The 17,820-nt window shown below is 50.9% G+C and overlaps 1 protein-coding gene across 3 annotated transcripts in view; it reads left to right on the top strand.

Annotated features, from left to right (window-relative positions):
• The window catches only part of ttc24 (tetratricopeptide repeat domain 24), a 74,265-nt gene extending 64,097 nt beyond the window's left edge, over nt 1-10,168 (top strand). For 2 of the 3 annotated variants that reach the window (XM_087985040.1, XM_087985039.1), the window contains exons 10-12: nt 4,254-4,324; nt 6,171-6,225; nt 7,860-10,167. In XM_087985040.1, coding sequence (XP_087841166.1) covers nt 4,254-4,324; nt 6,171-6,225; nt 7,860-7,965 — 232 coding nt within the window. In that variant the 3' untranslated portion in view covers nt 7,966-10,167. Of the gene's footprint in view, nt 1-4,253; nt 4,325-6,170; nt 6,226-7,859 lie in introns of all 3 variants that reach the window. The other variant, XM_087985041.1, reaches the window with a different exon arrangement.
• Nucleotides 10,169-17,820: the final 7,652 nt, after the last annotated feature.

Genomic DNA, 17,820 nt, shown 5'->3' with positions numbered 1-17,820 from the left:
CCTCAGCTGCCTAGACCTTATGTACGCTTCCCTTTTCCTCTTGGCTAGTTGTACAATTTCTCCTGTCATCCACGGTTCATGAATCTTGCCCTTCTTATCCTTTGCCTTCAATGGGACATATCTATCCTGCACTATCTTTGACCTATCTTTGACCTATCTTTGAAAGCCTCCCACATATCAAATGTGGACTTCCCTTCAAATAGCTGTGTCCAATCCACATTTCCCAGCTCCTGCCTAATTTTGATATAATTGGCCTTGGCCTAGTTTAGTACTCTTCCCTTAGGACCACTCTCGTCTTTATCTACGAGTATTCTAAAACTTACAGAATTGTGGTCACTGTTCCCAAAGAAATCCCCCACCACACGTTCTACCACCTGTCCTGGCTCGTTCCCCAGTACCAGGTCCAATATGGGCCCTTCTCTCGTTGGACTATTGATATACTGCTCTAGAAAACTCTCCTGGACGCTTCTTACAAATTCTACTCCATCCAGACCTCTGACGCTAAGTGTATCCCAGTCAATGTTGGGAAAATTAAAATCTCCCATCACCACTACCCTGTTGCCTCTACATCTTTCCATAATCTGTTTACCTATTTGTTCTTCTACCTCACGCTCACTGTTGGGAGGTCTGTAATACAGCCCCAACAATGTAACTGCATCCTTCTTATTTCTCAGCTCCACCCATAATGCCTCACTACCCAAGACCGCCATCGTGTCCTCCTTTAGCACAGCCGTGATATCGTCCCTGACCAGCAATGCAACTCCACCCTCTCTTTTACTTCCCTCCCTGTCCTGTCTGAAGCGTCTATATCCTGGAACATTTAGTTGCAATCATCATGCCGTTCCTTCAACCAAGTCTCTGTGATGACAATAACGTCATACTCCCAGGCACCAATCCAAGCCCTAAGTCCATCTGCCTTACACACTATGCTCCTTGCATTAACGTAGATGCATTTCAGGCCACCAGTTCTTTTGCGCTCACCTGCTCTCTGCCTCCTCTTCCCTTTATTAATGCAATCTTCATAATTCTTACAGTCTCCAGTCTCCACCTCACTGCTTCCTTGTTTTCTCTCTGGTTCCCAGCCCCCTGCCACATTAGTTTAAAACCTCCCCAACAGCAGCAGCAAAAACTCCCCCAAGGACATTGGTTCCAGTCTGGTTCAAATGTAGACCATCCCTTTTGTAATAGTCCCACCTTCCCCAGAACCGGTCCCAATGTCCAACAAATCTGAACCCCTCCCTCCTACACCATTTCTCAAGCCACGAGTTCATCCTGCCTATTTTTTCATTTCTACACTGGCTAGCGTGTGGCACTGGTAGTAATCCCGAGATCACTACCTTTGAGGTCCTCCCCTTTAACTTCCCCCTGACCACCCCACTTGATGCCTGGAGGGAGTTAAGTGTCTCCTCCCCTCGGGGTGACTGGTCCACGTCTTCAGGGAGCTATGACAGGTGCTCCGAAGAAACCTGTAAGAGTTTTAACAAGCCCGCAGAGGGTAGGGGTGAAAGAAGCCTGCAGGCAGTATTTGCTTGGTGCAGCTAAAAAATGTTGGGTCCTGGAGAAACCCTGAGGCAGCGCTAGCTTGGTGAAGCTTACCAGCTGTGAAAAAGCTGAAGTTGTGTGTTCTTTATTAAGGGGGCTCTGGTCTAGGGCTTTGAAAGCGGAGAATTATGGGTAGTGGAAGCAGTCTGCAACAGGCGTATAGGGGTGGGTGGTGGTAGTGATGGACTCCTGTCAAGACGTTGACAACTGTGGCCCTTCGAAAGGAGGATCATGTTTGCACAGGAGGCAGTTAGAACATAGAACATTAAAGCGCAGTACAGGTCTTTCAGCCCTCGATGTTGCACCGACCTGTGAAACCAATGTGAAGTTCACCTAACCTACACAATTCCATTCTCATCCATATGCCTATCCAATGACCATTTAAATGCCCTTAAAGTTGGCAAGTCTACTATTATTGCAGGCAGTGCGTTCCATGCCCCTACTACTCTGAGTAAAGAAACTACCTCTGACGTCTGTCTTATATCTATCACCCCTCAATTTAAAGCTATGTCCCCATGTGCTAGCCATCACCATCCAAGAAAAAAGGCAGTCGCTGTCCACTCTATCTAACCCTCTGATTATCTTATATGCCTCAATTAGTTCACCTCGCAACCTTCTTCTCTCCAACGAAAACAGCCCCAAGTCCCTCAGCCTTTCCTCGTAAGAGCTTCCCTCCATACTAGTAAATCTCCTCTGAACCCTAATCCAAAGCTTCCACGTCCTTCCTATAATGCGGTGACCAAAACTGCACACAATACTCCCAAGTGCAGCCGCACCAGAGTCCTGCACAGCTGCAGCCTGACCCCATGGTTCTGAAACTCAATCCCTCTCCCAATAAAAGCTAACACACCATACGCCTTCTCAACAAACCTCAGAAAATTGCTGGGATTGAAAGGGCTTGGCCTATAAGGGAAGGTTGAACACCAAGAGCTTTCGGAAGCTTAGAAGATCAAGAGGTGATTCTATTGAAAAGTATGGGATCCCGAGGGTGGTCTTGAGGGGGTGGATGCTGACAGAGCGTTTCCCTCTAATGGGGGAGTCGGGAAATCTGGGCTGTCGGAATGACGGGGTTTCCCATTGAATACAGAGATGAGGAGCACACTCCACTCTCTGAGGGTCGTACGCCTGTGGATAGCAGGGGGGAACACTGAATACATTCAAGACTCGAGTTAGACAGATTTCTGATCAACATGCAAATCCAGGGTAAAGGGGGACAACAGGACATTGGCCTGAAAGGTAATGATCTTATTCAACAGTAGATCAGGCTTGAGGGACCGAGTGGACTACACCCTCTCCTAATTCTTATCAAGTGAATCACAAGATGTCCAGGAACCCTTGCTGGTTCTAAGTCATATACCCTCCACACTAGCCTAGGTCTATAGCAACCTGCAGAACTGGGATGTGCACAAGGACTTAATTCCCCCCAATATACTCTTCACCAGCTGAAGGGAAGGAGAGCTTTGGCACTGATCACCTCGACCTAGCAGCTCAAAGTTAAACTTCTTTTCATGAATATTCTCATGATTCGTATCTTAAGAAGGTGGGAACAAACTCTATTCTGAGTAGCTTTGAGATCCTACTCCAGAAAGCAGAGCTCATAATCAAAGTTGACACTTCCAGTGCCAGAACTGAGGGAGTGGCGCACACAGTCGGAGGGTCAGCGCTGATGGAGTGGCGCATGGAGTCAGAGTGTCTGCGTTGAGGGAGGGCTACTCTGTAGTGGGTCAATACTGCACTGTTGGAGGGTCAGTGCTGAGAGAGTGCCACACAGTCAGAGGGTCAGTGTTGAGGGAGCGAGTGCTGCCCGAGGATCAGCGCTGAGGGAGTGCCATGTTTTCAGAGGGTCAGTGCTGAGGAAGCGGGCACTGTCGGAGGGTCAGTGCTGAGGGAGTGGGCGCTGTCGGAGGGTCAGTGCTGAGGGAGCGGGCACTGTCGGAGGGTCAGTGCTGAGGGAGTGGGCGCTGTCGGAGGGTCAGTGCTGAGGGAGTGGGCGCTGTCAGAGAGTCAGTGCTGAGGGAGCGGGCACTGTCAGAGGGTCAGTGCTGAGGGAGCGGGCGCTGTCAGAGGGTCAGCGCTGAGGGAGCAGGCGCTGTGGGAGGGTCAGTGCCAAGGGAGCGGGCACTGTCAGAGGGTCAGCGCTGAGGGAGCAGGCGCTGTGGGAGGGTCAGCGCTGAGGGAGCAGGCGCTGTGGGAGGGTCAGTGCCAAGGGAGCGGGCACTGTCAGAGGGTCAGCGCTGAGGGAGCAGGCGCTGTGGGAGGGTCAGCGCCAAGGGAGCGGGCACTATCAGAGGGTCAGCGCCAAGGGAGCGGGCACTGTCAGAGGGTCAGCGCTGAGGGAGTGGGCGCTATCGGAGGGTCAGACCTAAGTGAGTGCAGGTGCAGTCTAAGCTTTCAAGAGGGAACTTGGTGATTGGAAAAGTGGGAATTATGGAGAAAAAGGCCGGGGTGGGTTGGGGTGGGTATGGAATGGTGTGACTTGTCATTTGGAGAACTGACAGAGGGGGCTACACAGCATCGCTCTGTGATTCCATGAAGCTTTTTGAATTCCATCGCGCTGTCCCAGTTAAATCGATCGTTGATTCACAGTTGCTGGAGAAATGGGCAGTACCCGGAGGAGGGTGGACAAAATGTACAAAGGCCCATTACACAAGATGTTAGCGACACGAGCTCCCGTGGTTACAGGTTCCAATCATACCTTACCTTTTGCTTAGGAACTTGAACAACACCTACCTGCAGCCGGACCCCACATACCTGAACGACCCACCACTTGGAACAGCTCAGAGTGAGTAATGCAGACACTGTGAGATGTGAATCAGATCCCCGTGATTACCGGAACGGTCAACTCAGACATTTCGAGAGAGGCGGAGGCTGAGGCGTCGTGGTAACGCCACTGAACTGGTGTTCCGAGCGCCCAAGTTGATGATCCATGGTTCAAACCCCAACTTGGCTCCACAGAGGCCGATACCTGTCACCCTTTACTGACACATGAGCAGTCCTTGACGTTAATCCTGCCACACTCAGAGTCAGGTACCAGAGTGTCAGCATCTCTGACAGTCCCCTTTTTATCTGTCAGCCAGGGCTCCCGGTTTGGTCCAGGTTAATGGCCCCAATCAGGGACCTCATATGCTATGGGATCCACCTGGCTGACCTCAATACAATCAGAACGATGGCTGATCGTGAAAGATGGATTTAATTTAGACAAAATCCTGATGTAATAACCAGATGGAATCCCTACAGATGGCGGCCATTCGGTTCATCAAGTCTGCACTGACCCCTCCAAACAGCGTCCCACCCAATTCCTGTAACTCCACATCTCCCATGGCTAACCCCACCAGGCCTGCATACTAAGGGACAATATAGCACAGCCAATCCACCCTAACCTGCACATCCCTGGGCACTACGGGACAATTTAGCATGGCCAATCCACCCTAACCTGCACATCCCTGGGCACTACGGGACAATTTAGCATGGCCAATCCACCCTAACCTGCACATCCCTGGGCACTACGGGACAATTTAGCATGGCCAATCCACCCTAACCTGCACATCCCTGGGCACTACGGGACAATTTAGCATGGCCAATCCACCCTAACCCGCACATCCCTGGGCATTACGGGACAATTTAGCATGGCCAATCCACCCTAACCTGCACATCCCTGGGCACTATGGGACAATTTAGCATGGCAAATCCACCCTAACCTGCGCATCCCGAGACACTACAGAACAATTTAGCATGGCCAATCCACCCTAACCTGCGCATCTCTGGACACTACGGGACAATTTAGCATGGCCAATCCACCCTAACCTGCGCATCTCTGGACACTACGGGACAATTTAGCATGGCCAATCCACACTAACCTGCACATCCCTGGGCACTATGGGACAACTTAGCACGGCCAATCCACCCTAACCTGCACATCCCTGGGCACTATGGGACAATTTAGCATGGCCAATCCACCCTAACCTACACATCCCTGGGCACTACGGGACAATTTATTATGGCCAATCCACCCTAACCTGCACATCCCTGGGCACTATGGGACAATTTAGCATGGCCAATCCACCCTAACCTGCACATCTTTGGATTGTGGGAGGAAACTGGAGTATCCAGAGGAAACCCACACAGACACGGGGGAGGGGGGTGGGAATGTGCAAATCCCACACACAGTCACCCGAGGCTTGAATCGAACCTGGGTCCCGGGTGCCGTGAGGCAGCTGTGCTATCTGCTGAGCCAGCATGTCACCCCTATTCCATAACGTCTCTTGTGGGATGTGGGCGTCGTGAACAAGGCCAACATTTGTTGCCCGTCCCTAATTACCCCTTGGTCTGTGTGTCCTCCTGGGGGCAGTTTAGAGTTGAACCAAAATTGCTGTAAATTATTGAGTGCCACCCCTGAGGAGGGCTGAAACGGGTGAGTTGTGATTCCATTGCGTGCTAGATGGAATTGGAGGGGCACAATGGCCTCCTCCTACTCTGGGAATCTCCCCCTCTCTGGCTGCAGCGGCCATGACGGCAGAAGTGATAGCCTGACGCATCACAAATGTAAGCCCTTCTCTGTCGTATCCTTGGTTTGACCTGCGCACACCCCTACCCCATTCTTTTTCTCTCTCTCTCTCCCCCCAATGCAGGTGATCATTTCTACGAAACGTTACAGACGAGGCAGGTGCCAGCAGCTGAGGAGAGGTAGGTGTGAATATTCCCTGTGCCGGTCAGAGCGTCCAGCCCATCCAGCAGTGAATGAACACTCTGATCTGACCGTGTCAGATCTCACATTGTGTCACCTGAGCGCTGTGTTTGCTTCTGGTTTGTTCAGTCCAGTTCATCTCTGGGAGTACAGACTCCACCCGTGCTAACCTGTGGATATCCACTGCAGCCTTCTGAGACAGTGTAGAGGGAGCTTTACTCTGTACCAATTTCGGTGCTGTCCCTCGCCTCGGAGTGTTTGGTAGGGACCGTGTAGGGAGAGCTTTACTCTGTACCTGACCCCATGATGTCGCTGTCCCTGGGATGGTGGGGACAGTGTAGAGGGAGCTTTACTCTGTATCTAATCCTGTGCTGTCCCTGTCACTGGGAATGTTTGATGGGGAACAGTATAGAGAGAGCTTTACTCTGTATCCATCCCAATGCTGTCCCTGTCTTTGGATTTTGATGGGGGGGGGGCAACGGTGTAGAGGGAGCTTTACTCTGTATCTAACTTCGTGCTGTCCCTGTCCCTGGGAGTGTTTGGTTGGGGGACATTGTAGAGGAAGCTTTACTCTGTACCTAACCCCATGCTGTCCCTGTCCCTGGGATGGGGGGGACAGTGTAAATGGAGCTTTACTCTGTATCTAACCCCGTGCTGTCCCTGTCCCTGGGATGGGGGGGACAGTGTAAAGGGAGCTTTACTCTGTATCTAACCCCGTGCTGTCCCTGTCCCTGGGATGGGGGGTGGGGGGACAGTGTAGAGGGAGCTTTACTCTGTATCTAACCGCGTGCTGTCCCTGTCCCTGGGATGGGGGGGAGGACAGTGTAGAGGTAGCTTTACTCTGTATCTAACTTCGTGCTGTCCCTGTCCCTGGGAGTGTTTGATTGGGGGACATTGTAGAGGAAGCTTTACTCTGTATCTAACCCCGTGCTGTCCCTGTCCCTGGGATGGGGGGTGGGGGGACAGTGTAGAGGGAGCTTTACTCTGTATCTAACCCCGTGCTGTCCCGATCCCTGGGATGGGGGGGAGGACAGTGTAGAGGGAGCTTTACTCTGTACCTAACCCCGTGCTGTCCCTGTCCCTGGGACAGGGGGGGTACAGTGTAGAGGGACCTTTACTCTGTATCTAACCCCGTGCTGTCCCTGGGATGGGGGGACAGTGTAGAGGAAGGTTTACTCTGTACCTAACCCCGTGCTGTCCCTGTTCCTGGGATGTAGGGAGGGGACAGTGTAGAGTGAGCTTTACTCTGTATCTAACCCCATGCTGTCCCTGTCCCTGGGATGGGGGGTACAGTTTAGAGGGAGCTTTACTCTGTACCTAACCCCGTGCTGTCCCTGTCCCTGGGATGGGGGGCGGGGGGACAGTGTAGAGGGAGCTTTACTCTGTATCTAACCCTGTGCTGTCCCTGTCCCTGGGATGGGGGGGGACAGTGTAGAGGGAGCTTTACTCTGTATCTAACCCCGTGCTATCTCTCTCCCTGAGATGGGGGGGGACAGTGTAGAGGGAGCTTTACTCTGTACCTAACCCCGTACTGTCCCTGTCCTTGGGGTGCCTCCTCCAGTATTGTGGTGTACATCCTGGCAATGGTGAGGGTGTAGTTTCTTGATTCCTACCCCTTCCCTTTCTGTTTCAGTGCGGTTTCGGGATCACAGAATTCCAGGAGTTCCAGCGGTGAGAATGGTCAGGACTCTCCAAACTGGAGGACCAAGTGGGAATCCAAAATGTGCAAAGTCATGTGAGGTTGGGTTTCCCAGTGCATGATCATCCTGATGATGAGATTCCGGCTGCAAGAGCAGCCAGTCGTGACTCCCTCCCCCCAGGAGGACACCACGTTACCTCATTGCTCAATCATCTTGTGGCATCACCTTTTCCCCCGGACTCTCGCAGCTCAACTCGGCGTTTCAGACTCTCACAAGGCGTATCAGTGCTGACCTCTCACCCCGACCAATGTGGGAGGGGGTAGTCCAGAGTAGGTGCTGACCTCTCACCCTGTCCCTGTGGGTCGGGGTCAGTGCTGACCTCTCACCCTGTCCCTGTGGGTCGGGGTCAGTGCTGACCTCTCACCCTGTCCCTGTGGGTCGGGGTCAGTGCTGACCTCTCACCCTGTCCCTGTGGGTCGGGGTCAGTGCTGACCTCTCACCCTGTCCCTGTGGGTCGGGGTCAGTGCTGACCTCTCACCCTGTCCCTGTGGGTCGGGGTCAGTGCTGACCTCTCACCCTGTCCCTGTGGGCAGAGTCAGTGCTGACCTCTCACCCTGTCCCTGTGGGCAGGGTCAGTGCTGACCTCTCACCCTGTACCTGTTGGCGGAGTCAGTGCTGACCCTTCACCTTGTCCTGTGGGCAGAGTCAGTGCTGACCTCTCACCTTGTCCTGTTGGCGGAGTCAGTGCTGACCCCTCACCTTGTCCTGTTGGCGGAGTCAGTGTTGACCCCTCACCTTGTTCTGTGGGCAGAGTCAGTGCTGACCTCTCACCTTGTCCTTTAGGTGGGGTTAGTGCTGACCTCTCACCCTGTCCCTGTGGGTGGTGTCAGTGCTGACCTCTCACCTTGTCCTGTAGGTGGGGTCGGTGCTGACCTCTCACCCTGTCCCTGTGGGTGGAGTCAGTGCTGACCTCACCCTGTCCATGTGGACGCCGTCAGTGCTGACCTCTCACCCTGTCCTGTGGGCAGGGTCAGTGCTGATCTCTCACCTTGTCTCTCTGGGTGGTGTCAGTGCTGACCTCTCACCTTGTCCTGTAGGTGGGGTCGGTGCTGATCTCTCACCCTGTCCCTGTGGGTGGAGTCAGTGCTGACCTCACCCTGTCCATGTGGACGCCGTCAATGCTGACCTCTCACCCTGTCCTGTGGGCAGTGTCAGTGCTGATCTCTCACCTTGTCTCTCTGGGTGGTGTCAGTGCTGACCTCTCACCTTGTCCTGTGGGTGAGGTCAGTGATGACCTCTCACCTATCCTTGTGGGTGGAGTCAGTGCTGACCTCTCACCTATCCTTGTGGGTGGAGTCAGTGCTGACCTCTCACCTTGTCCTGCGGGTGTCAGTGCTGACTTCTCACCCTGTCCCTGTGGGCGGGGTCAGTGCTGACCTCTCACCCTGTCCCTGTGGGCAGGGTCAGTGCTGACCTCTCACCCTGTCCCTGTGGGTGGAGTCGGTGCTGACCTCTCACCTTGTCCTGTGGGCGGGGGTTAGTGCTGACCTTTCACTCTGGCCATGTGAGTGGAGTCAGTGCTGACCTCTCACCTTGTCCCAGTGAGTGGGATTAGTGTTGACCTCTCACCTTGTCCTGTGGGCGGTGTCAGTGTTGACCCCTCCTCTCCCCATCCTGTGGTAGCCCTCGCTGCCCTGGAGAGAGCGTGCAGCCCTGACATTGCTGCCATGATATCCCTTGGGTACTTCACCAGGAACTGATTGCCTCCTGATACTCAGATCGTCTCAAAATGCAACAGACCCAGACTTAATAGCCCCCTCTTGTTCCTGTGTAACAGTCCCAAGGGGTTGAATGACCTGCTCCTGTTCCTGAATAGTAGTCTCGAGGGGCTGAATGGCCTCCTGTCCCCATCAGTCTCACTGGGCTCATTTGTTTTTTGGATTAGAGAGCAGAATGGGAGAGTTAATTTCAGCACTTAAAGTTATTCTGAATCTGTCTTTATATTTCCCTGCTCTGCCTGCGTTATATAAATGTTTTAATAATGAACAATTCTAATATTCTTTTTGTAAAAAGTGATTAACTGCTTTGATATTGTTTTAAAAGCATAAGGTCTCTATATTTTTATACTGGTGAATACCTCTATTATGTATATAATCTGACCCTGTGTTATTTCTTCCTGTAATTCCTCAAATCAGATTGACTGTAGAATAAATGGGTTACACTTTCTGCATCCAGTACTGCATTTGAAATATTTTATTTACAATGGTGCCTTCTCCTCATAGAATACTGTAAGACAGAAGGAGAGGATGTGCAGGACATCGGTGAGGCCCCTTCTGGAGTACTGCATCCAGTTCTGGTTGCCCTGTTATAGGAAGTGAAGGTTTGGAGATGCCGGTGTTGGACTGGGGTGTACAAAGTTAAAAATCACACAACACCAGGTTATAGTCCTGATAAAAGCTCCGAAAGCTAGTGTGCTTCCAAGTAAACCTGTTGGACTATAACCTGGTGTTGTGTGACTTGTGTGTTATAGGAAGGATATTATTAACCTGGAGAACAGATTTACCAGGATGTTGCCGGGAATGGAGGGTTTTAAGTATTGAGGAGGGGCGGGATAGGCTGGGACTTTTTTTCACTGGCGCGTAGAAGGTTGAGGGGTGACCTTATAGAGGTTGGTAAAATCATGAGGGGTAGGGATAAGATGAACGGCAGGTGTCTTTACCCAAGGTGGGGAACTTCAAGACTAGAGGGTGTATTTTGAAGTTGAGAGGAGAAAGATTTTAAAAAGATATGAGGAGCAATTATTTTTTACACAGGGAGTGGTACGTATATGGAATGTACTTTCAGAGGAAGTGGTGGATGCTGCTACAATTACACCGTTGAAAAGACATGTGGATAAATACATGGATAGGAAAGGTTTGGAGGGATATGGGCCAAGTGTAGGCAGGTGGGACCAGTAGAGTTTGGGATAATGGTTAACATGGACTGGTTGGGGAAGGTCTATTTCCATGCTGTATGTCTCTAACAGCCATATATAGTCATGACAGGGTTCCCAAATAAGCAGTGCCTTAAACCAATGTATTAATTATCCTTCTCCTGTACAATCCTGCCTCATAAATGATTTGGATGTGAACATAGGAGGTATAATTAGTAAGTTTGCAGATGACACCAAAATTGGAGGTGTAGTGGACAGCGAAGAAGGTTACCTCAGATTACAATGGGACCCGGACCAGATGGGCCAATGGGCTGAGGAGTGGCAGATGGAGTTTAATTTCGATAACTGTGAGGTGCTGCATTTTGGAAAGACAAATCAGAGCAGGACTGACACACTTAATGGTAAGGTCCTAGGGAGTGTTGCTGAACAAAGAGACCTTGGGGTGCAGGTTCATAGCTCCTTGAAAGTGGAGTCTCAGGTAAATAGGATAGTGAAGGAGGTGTTTGGTATGCTTTCCTTTATTGGTCAGAGCATTGAGTACAGGGGTTGGGAGGTCATGTTGCAGCTGTACAGGATATTGGTTAGGTCACTGTTGGAATATTGTGTGCAATTCTGGTGTCCTTGCTATAGGGAGGAAGTTGTTAAACCTGAAAGGATTCAGAAAAGATTTACAAAGATGCTGGAGGGTTTGAGTGACAGGGAGAGGTTGAACAGGCTGGGCCTGTTTTCCCTGGAGCGTCGGAGGCTGAGGTTTATAAAATCATGAGGGGCATGGATAGGGTAAATAGACAAAAGTCTTTTCCCTGGGGTGGGGGAGTCCAGAACTAGAGGGCATAGGTTTAGGGTGAGAGGGAAAAGATTTGAAAGGGAGCTAAGGGGCAACCTTTTTCACGCAGAGAGTGGTGCTTGTATGGAATGAGCTGCCAGAGGATGTGGTGGAGGCTGGTACAATGACAACATTTAAAAGGCATTTGGATGGATACATGAATAGGAAGGGTTTGGAGGGAGAGGGGCCAGGTGCTGGCAAGTGGGACGAGATGAGATTGGGATATGTGGTTGGGATGGACAAGTCGGACCGAAGGGTCTGTTACCGCACTGTATTTCTCTGTCTTGGTTTATTGTCTGTGGTTTAAGATGGCACTAGTGAGGGGGGAATGTTATACAACACTTTTCACTGTATTTGTAACAAGTACATGTGGCAATAAATCAATCCAATCAAATTCGATAATCTTACAGCTGAGGCAAAGCTAAGCCTGCAGAGCTGCTTAGAATCCAGGGTCGTGAATATGTGCTGTCCCTGCGCAACATTGATAAAGATGTCTCCCCAGCATGTCGTGTATCAGGTTAGAGCCCAAGGTGGGAGATAGGCTTCGTCTGCTGAGCGTCAATCCAAAAAGTGGGATTCACAGCCCTGGCCAGCACAGGCACTCCTTTGTTGAATATGTCCATTCTCACAAGTACCACACCGAGAGGCGGCACAGTGGCTCAGTGCCTCACAGCGCCAGGGACCCGGATTCGATTCCAGCCTCGGGGCGACTGACTGCGTGAAGTTTGTACATTTTCCCCGTGTCTGCGTGGGTTTCTTCTGGGTGCTCCGGATTCCTCACACAGTCTGAAGATGTGCAGGTTAGGGTGGATTGGCCATGCTAAATTGTCCAGTAGTGCCCAGGAATGTGCAGGTTAGGGTGGATTGGCCATGCTAAATTGTCCAGTAGTGCCCAGGGATGTGCAGGTTAGGGTGGATTGGCCATGCTAAATTGTCCCATAGTGTCCAGGGTTGTGCAGGTTAGGGTGGATTGGCCATGCTAAATTGTCCAGTAGTGCCCAGGAATGTGCAGGTTAGGGTGGATTGGCCATGCTAAATTGTCCCGTAGTGCCCAGGGATGTGCAGGTTAGGGTGGATTGGCCATGCTAAATTGTCCAGTAGTGCCCAGGGATGTGCAGGTTAGGGTGGATTGGCCATGCTAAATTGTCCCATAGTGTCCAGGGTTGTGCAGGTTAGGGTGGATTGGCCATGCTAAATTGTCCAGTAGTGCCCAGGAATGTGCAGGTTAGGGTGGATTGGCCATGCTAAATTGTCCCGTAGTGCCCAGGGATGTGCAGGTTAGGGTGGATTGGCCATGCTAAATTGTCCAGTAGTGCCCAGGGATGTGCAGGTTAGGGTGGGTTGGCCATGCTAAATTGTCCCATAGTGCCCAGGGATGTGCAGGTTAGGGTGGATTGGCCATGCTAAATTGTCCCATAGTGCCCAGGGATGTGCAGGTTAGGGTGGGTTGGCCATGCTAAATTGTCCCATAGTGCCCAGGGATGTGCAGGTCAGGGTGGATTGGCCACGCTAAATTGTCCCATAGTGCCCAGGGAAGTGCAGGTTAAAGTGGATTGGCCATGCTAAATTGTCCCATAGTGCCCAGGGATGTGCAGGTTAGGGTGGATTGGCCACGCTAAATTGTCCCATAGTGCCCAGGGATGTGTAGGTTAGGGTGGATTGGCCACGCTAAACTGTCCGGTAGTGCCCAGGGATGTGCAGGTGAGGGTGGATTGGCCACGCTAAATTGTCCCATAGTGCCCAGGGATGTGCAGGTTAGGGTGGATTGGCCACGCTAAATTGTCCCATAGTGCCCAGGGAAGTGCAGGTTAGGGTGGATTGGCCATGCTAAATTGTCCCGTAGTGCCCAGAGATGTGCAGGTCAGGCTGGATTGGCCATGCTAAATTGTCCCATAGTGCCCAGGGATGTGCAGGTCAGGCTGGATTGGCCATGCTAAATTGTACCATAGTGCCCAGGGATGTACAGGTTAGGGTGGATTGACCATGCTAAATTGTCCCATAGTGCCCCGGGATGTGCGGGTTAGGGTGGATTGGCCATGCTAAATTGTCCCATAGTGCCCAGGGATGTGCAGGTTAGGGTAGATTGGCCAGGCTAAATTGTCCCATAGTGCCCAGGAAAGTGCAGGTTAGGGTGGATTGGCCATGCTAAATTGTCCCATAGTGCCCAGGGATGTGCAGGTTAGGGTAGATTGGCCAGGCTAAATTGTCCCATAGTGCCCAGGAAAGTGCAGGTTAGGGTGGATTGGCCATGCTAAATTGTCCCATAGTGCCCAGGGATGTGCAGGTTAGGGTGGATTGGCCATGCTAAATTGTCCCATAGTGTCCAGGGTTGTGCAGGTTAGGGTGGATTGGCCATGCTAAATTGTCCCATAGTGCCCATGGATGTGCAGGTTCGGGTGGATTGGCCATGCTAAATTGTCCCATAGTGTCCAGGGTTGTGCAGGTTAGGGTGGATTGGCCATGCTAAATTGTCCCATAGTGCCCATGGATGTGCAGGTTAGGGTGGATTGGCCATGCTAAATTGTCCCATAGTGCCCATGGATGTGCAGGTTAGGGTGGATTGACCGTGCTAAATTGTCCCATAGTGCCCAGGGATGTGCAGGTTAGGGTGCATTGGCCATGGTAAATTGTCCCATCGTGCCCAGGGATGTGCAGGTTAGGGTGGATTGGCCATGCTAAATTGTCCCATAGTGCCCAGGGATGTGCAGGTTCGGGTGGATTGGCCATGCTAAATTGTCCCATAGTGCCCAGGGGTGTGCAGGTTGGGGTGGATTGGCCATGCTAAATTGTCCCATAGTGCCCAGGGATGTGCAGGTTAGGGTGGATTGGCCATGCTAAATTGTCCCATAGTTTCCAGGGATGTACAGGTTAGGGTGGATTGGCCATGCTAAATTGTCCCGGAGTGCCCAGGGATGTGCAGGTTAGGGTGGATTGGCCATGCTAAATTGTCCCGTAGTGCCCAGGGTTGTGCAGGTTAGGGTGGATTGGCCATGCTAAATTGTCCCATAGTGTCCAGTGTTGTGCAGGTTAGGGTGGATTGGCCATGGGAAATTGTCCCATAGTGCCCAGGGATGTGCAGGTTAGGGTGGATTGGCCATGCTAAATTGTCCCGTAGTGCCCAGGGATGTGCAGGTTAGGGTGGATTGGCCATGGGAAATTGTCCCATAGTGCCCAGGGATGTGCAGGTTAGGGTAATTGGTCATGCTAAATTGTCCCGTAGTGCCCAGGGATGTGCAGGTTAGGGTAATTGGTCATGGGAAATTGTAGAGTAATAGGGTAAGGGAAATGGGTCAGGATGGGTTACTGTTTGGAGGGTAAGTGTGGACTTGTTGGGCCAAATGGTGTGTTTCCACACTGAAAAACAAAATTAACCAGCTTCATCCCTGAGTAACATTCCCCTTGGGTGAAGCAGATTTTAAAACAGTGACATGGATTTGAGTGAACACAGTGTACTGTAGTCCGCTGTGAGTTCACTTTGTTGTAAAGTGTTGGCAACATTAGGGCCCTTTGGCTATGCAGTGTGACGCCAACAGCCTGAGTACAATTCTTGCAGTGGCTGAGGTTACCAGGAATTATGAAATCCCTACAATGTAGAACAGGCTGTTTGGCCCATCAGATTCACACCAACCCTCCAAAGACTGTTCCATCCGGACCAACACACCAGACCCAATATTTCCCAAGGCTAACCCACCTAGCCTGCACATCCCTGGGCACTGTGGGGCAATTTAACATGGCCAATCCATCCTAACCTGCACATCTTTGGATTGTGGGAGGAAATCGGAGCACCCGGAGGAATTCCACGCAGTCACGGGGAGAATGTGCAAATTCCACACAGACAATCGTCCCAAGGCTGGAATCGAACCAGGGCCACTGGCGCTGTGAGGCAGCGGTGCTAGCTCACTTCACTAAGTGACCCCATGACTTTCCTTATCAACGCCTCCCCTTGCCTGAAGCATGGTGCCCGTCAGTTTAAACCAACATTGGTTTTCTCTCCCTCAGTCTCTCTCTCTCTCATCGGAGAGCAGCTCTTTGGCTGTCTGGGACTATTGTGATTTACTTTCCATCAGCAGTATACTCTCATCAGTTGATTTAGGCTGGGGGGGGGGGGGGCGGGGTGGATTTAATCCTCACGTCAGTCTTTATCATGTATAAAATGTACATTTATTGGATATGAACCTTCAACAGGGCATTTTCCTCAGCTTCTGAATCCTGGTTTGTTAGTGTCAATCTTGTCCCCAAGTGATCTGCATATCCTTGTCAGTCTGCCCCATCATTTCTCTCTCCCTCTCTCTCCCTCTCTCTCTCTCTCTCTCTCTGTATATATATATATATATATATACATACATATATATATATATATAGAGAGAGAGAGAGAGATCTCCATCCTTTTCCCTTCCATCTCATGCCCTATTCTCTCGCTCTCTCTCTCTCCCTCTGCTTCTCTCTCTATCTCTCCCTCCTTTCATCTTACTCACTCATTCCCTCTCTCTTCCCAACTTCCCTCGACTTGTTCTTTCCTTTCTCTTGCTCTCTCACTTCTCCGCTCTTATCTCAGTCACTCTCCTTCCGTCCTGCTCTCTCATTCTCTCTCTCTCTCTCTTCCTCTCAAACTCCAGTCTTGTGCTCTGACCCTGTGCCCTGGTCTGCCTCGTCTTGTTTACACATGCACAAACCCTCATCTCGATTTTTCACTCTCTTTCCTTTCATCCCTGTGTCTTGCTCTCTCGTTCTTTCTCTCTCTCATCGATTTACAATTATTTACAATTCATACAGATGGTTTGGAGTTGGGGACCACGTGTCGGGTGTCAAAGTTTACAGATGACACCAAGACGCGTGGCAGACCGAAGTGTGCAGAGGACTGTGAAACTTTGTGGAGGATCATAAATGCATTGAGTGAGTGGTCCGGCAGATTGAATGCAATGTTAATAAATGTGAAGTCGTACGTTTCAGTTAGAGTAACAGTAAAAAGGATTATTACTTGAATGGTAAAAAATTACAGCATGCTGCTATGCAGAGGGACCTGGGTGTCCTTATGCATGAACCACAGCGGGTTGGTCTGCAGGTACAACAGGTAATTAGGACGGCAAATGAAATCTTGTTCTTCATTACTAAAGGGGTTGGGTTTAAAAGCAGGGTGGTTATGTTGCAGCTGTACAAGGTCCTGGTGGGGGCCACACCTGGAGTACTGTGTGCAGATTTGGTCTCCTTACTTGCGAAAGGATGTACTGGCACTGGAGGGGGTTGGTTTATGAGGAGAGACTGAGTAGACTGGGATCATATTCATTAGAATTCAGAAGAATGAGGGGGGAGTCTTATAGAAACATTTAAAATTATGAAGGGAATAGATAAGATAGAAGTAGAGAGGATGGCGGGTGAAACTAGGACAAGAGGGCACTGCCTCAAGATTAGAGAGAGCACATTTAGGACTGAATTGAGAAGGAACGTCAGAGGATTGTGAATCTAAGGAATTCTTTGCCTAGTGAAGTAGTTGTCGCTACTTCAGTACATGTTTTTAAAGTTAAGGTAGATATGTTTTTTGAACAATGAAGGGATTAAGGGGTATGGTGAGAGGCTGGGTAAGTGGAGCTGAGGCCATGAAAAGATCAGCCCTGATCTTACTGAAAGGCAGAGCAGGCTCGAAGGGTCAGATGGCCTACTCCTGCTCCTAGTTCTGATGTTCATACAGCACAACATCATCAGGTGACACGGTGGCTCAGTAGTTAGTGCTGTTGCCTCATGGCGCCAGGGAGCCAGGTTCGATTCCACCCATGGGCCGACTGTCTGTGTGGAGCTTGCACATTCTCCCCGTGTCTGCGTGGGTTTGCTCCGGTTTCCTCCCACAGTCCAAAGATGTGCGGGTTAGGGTGAATCACCCATGTTAAGCGCAGGGTTCCAGGGCTTGGGTAGGATGCTGTGTGGATGGTCAGTGAGGACTCAATGGGCTGAATAGCCTGCTTCCACACTGTAGGAAGTCTTGAGGAAGAGCCCCATCGAGTCTGCAGCAACACCATTAAAGGTGCATTAATCCCAATTTCCTGGACTTGTTCCATATCTGTGAACATTATAACATTTCAAGTGCATTTATTCTCCCTCCTTTTTCTCCTCAAACTTTTCCCTCTCTCCCCTTTTGACCCATTTCTGCTTTGTTCATTTCCCTATCCGGCTCTCTCTTCCTCCTTCCCTTCATCTTGGTGCA

Source organism: Chiloscyllium plagiosum, unplaced genomic scaffold (assembly GCF_037043375.1).
Source record: "Chiloscyllium plagiosum isolate Xiang-an unplaced genomic scaffold, Cpla_swu_hap1 HiC_scaffold_50, whole genome shotgun sequence".
Taxonomy (NCBI): domain Eukaryota; kingdom Metazoa; phylum Chordata; class Chondrichthyes; order Orectolobiformes; family Hemiscylliidae; genus Chiloscyllium; species Chiloscyllium plagiosum.
The sequence above is the reverse complement of the archived record's forward strand: the minus strand, read 5'-3'. Positions and strand labels throughout refer to the sequence as shown.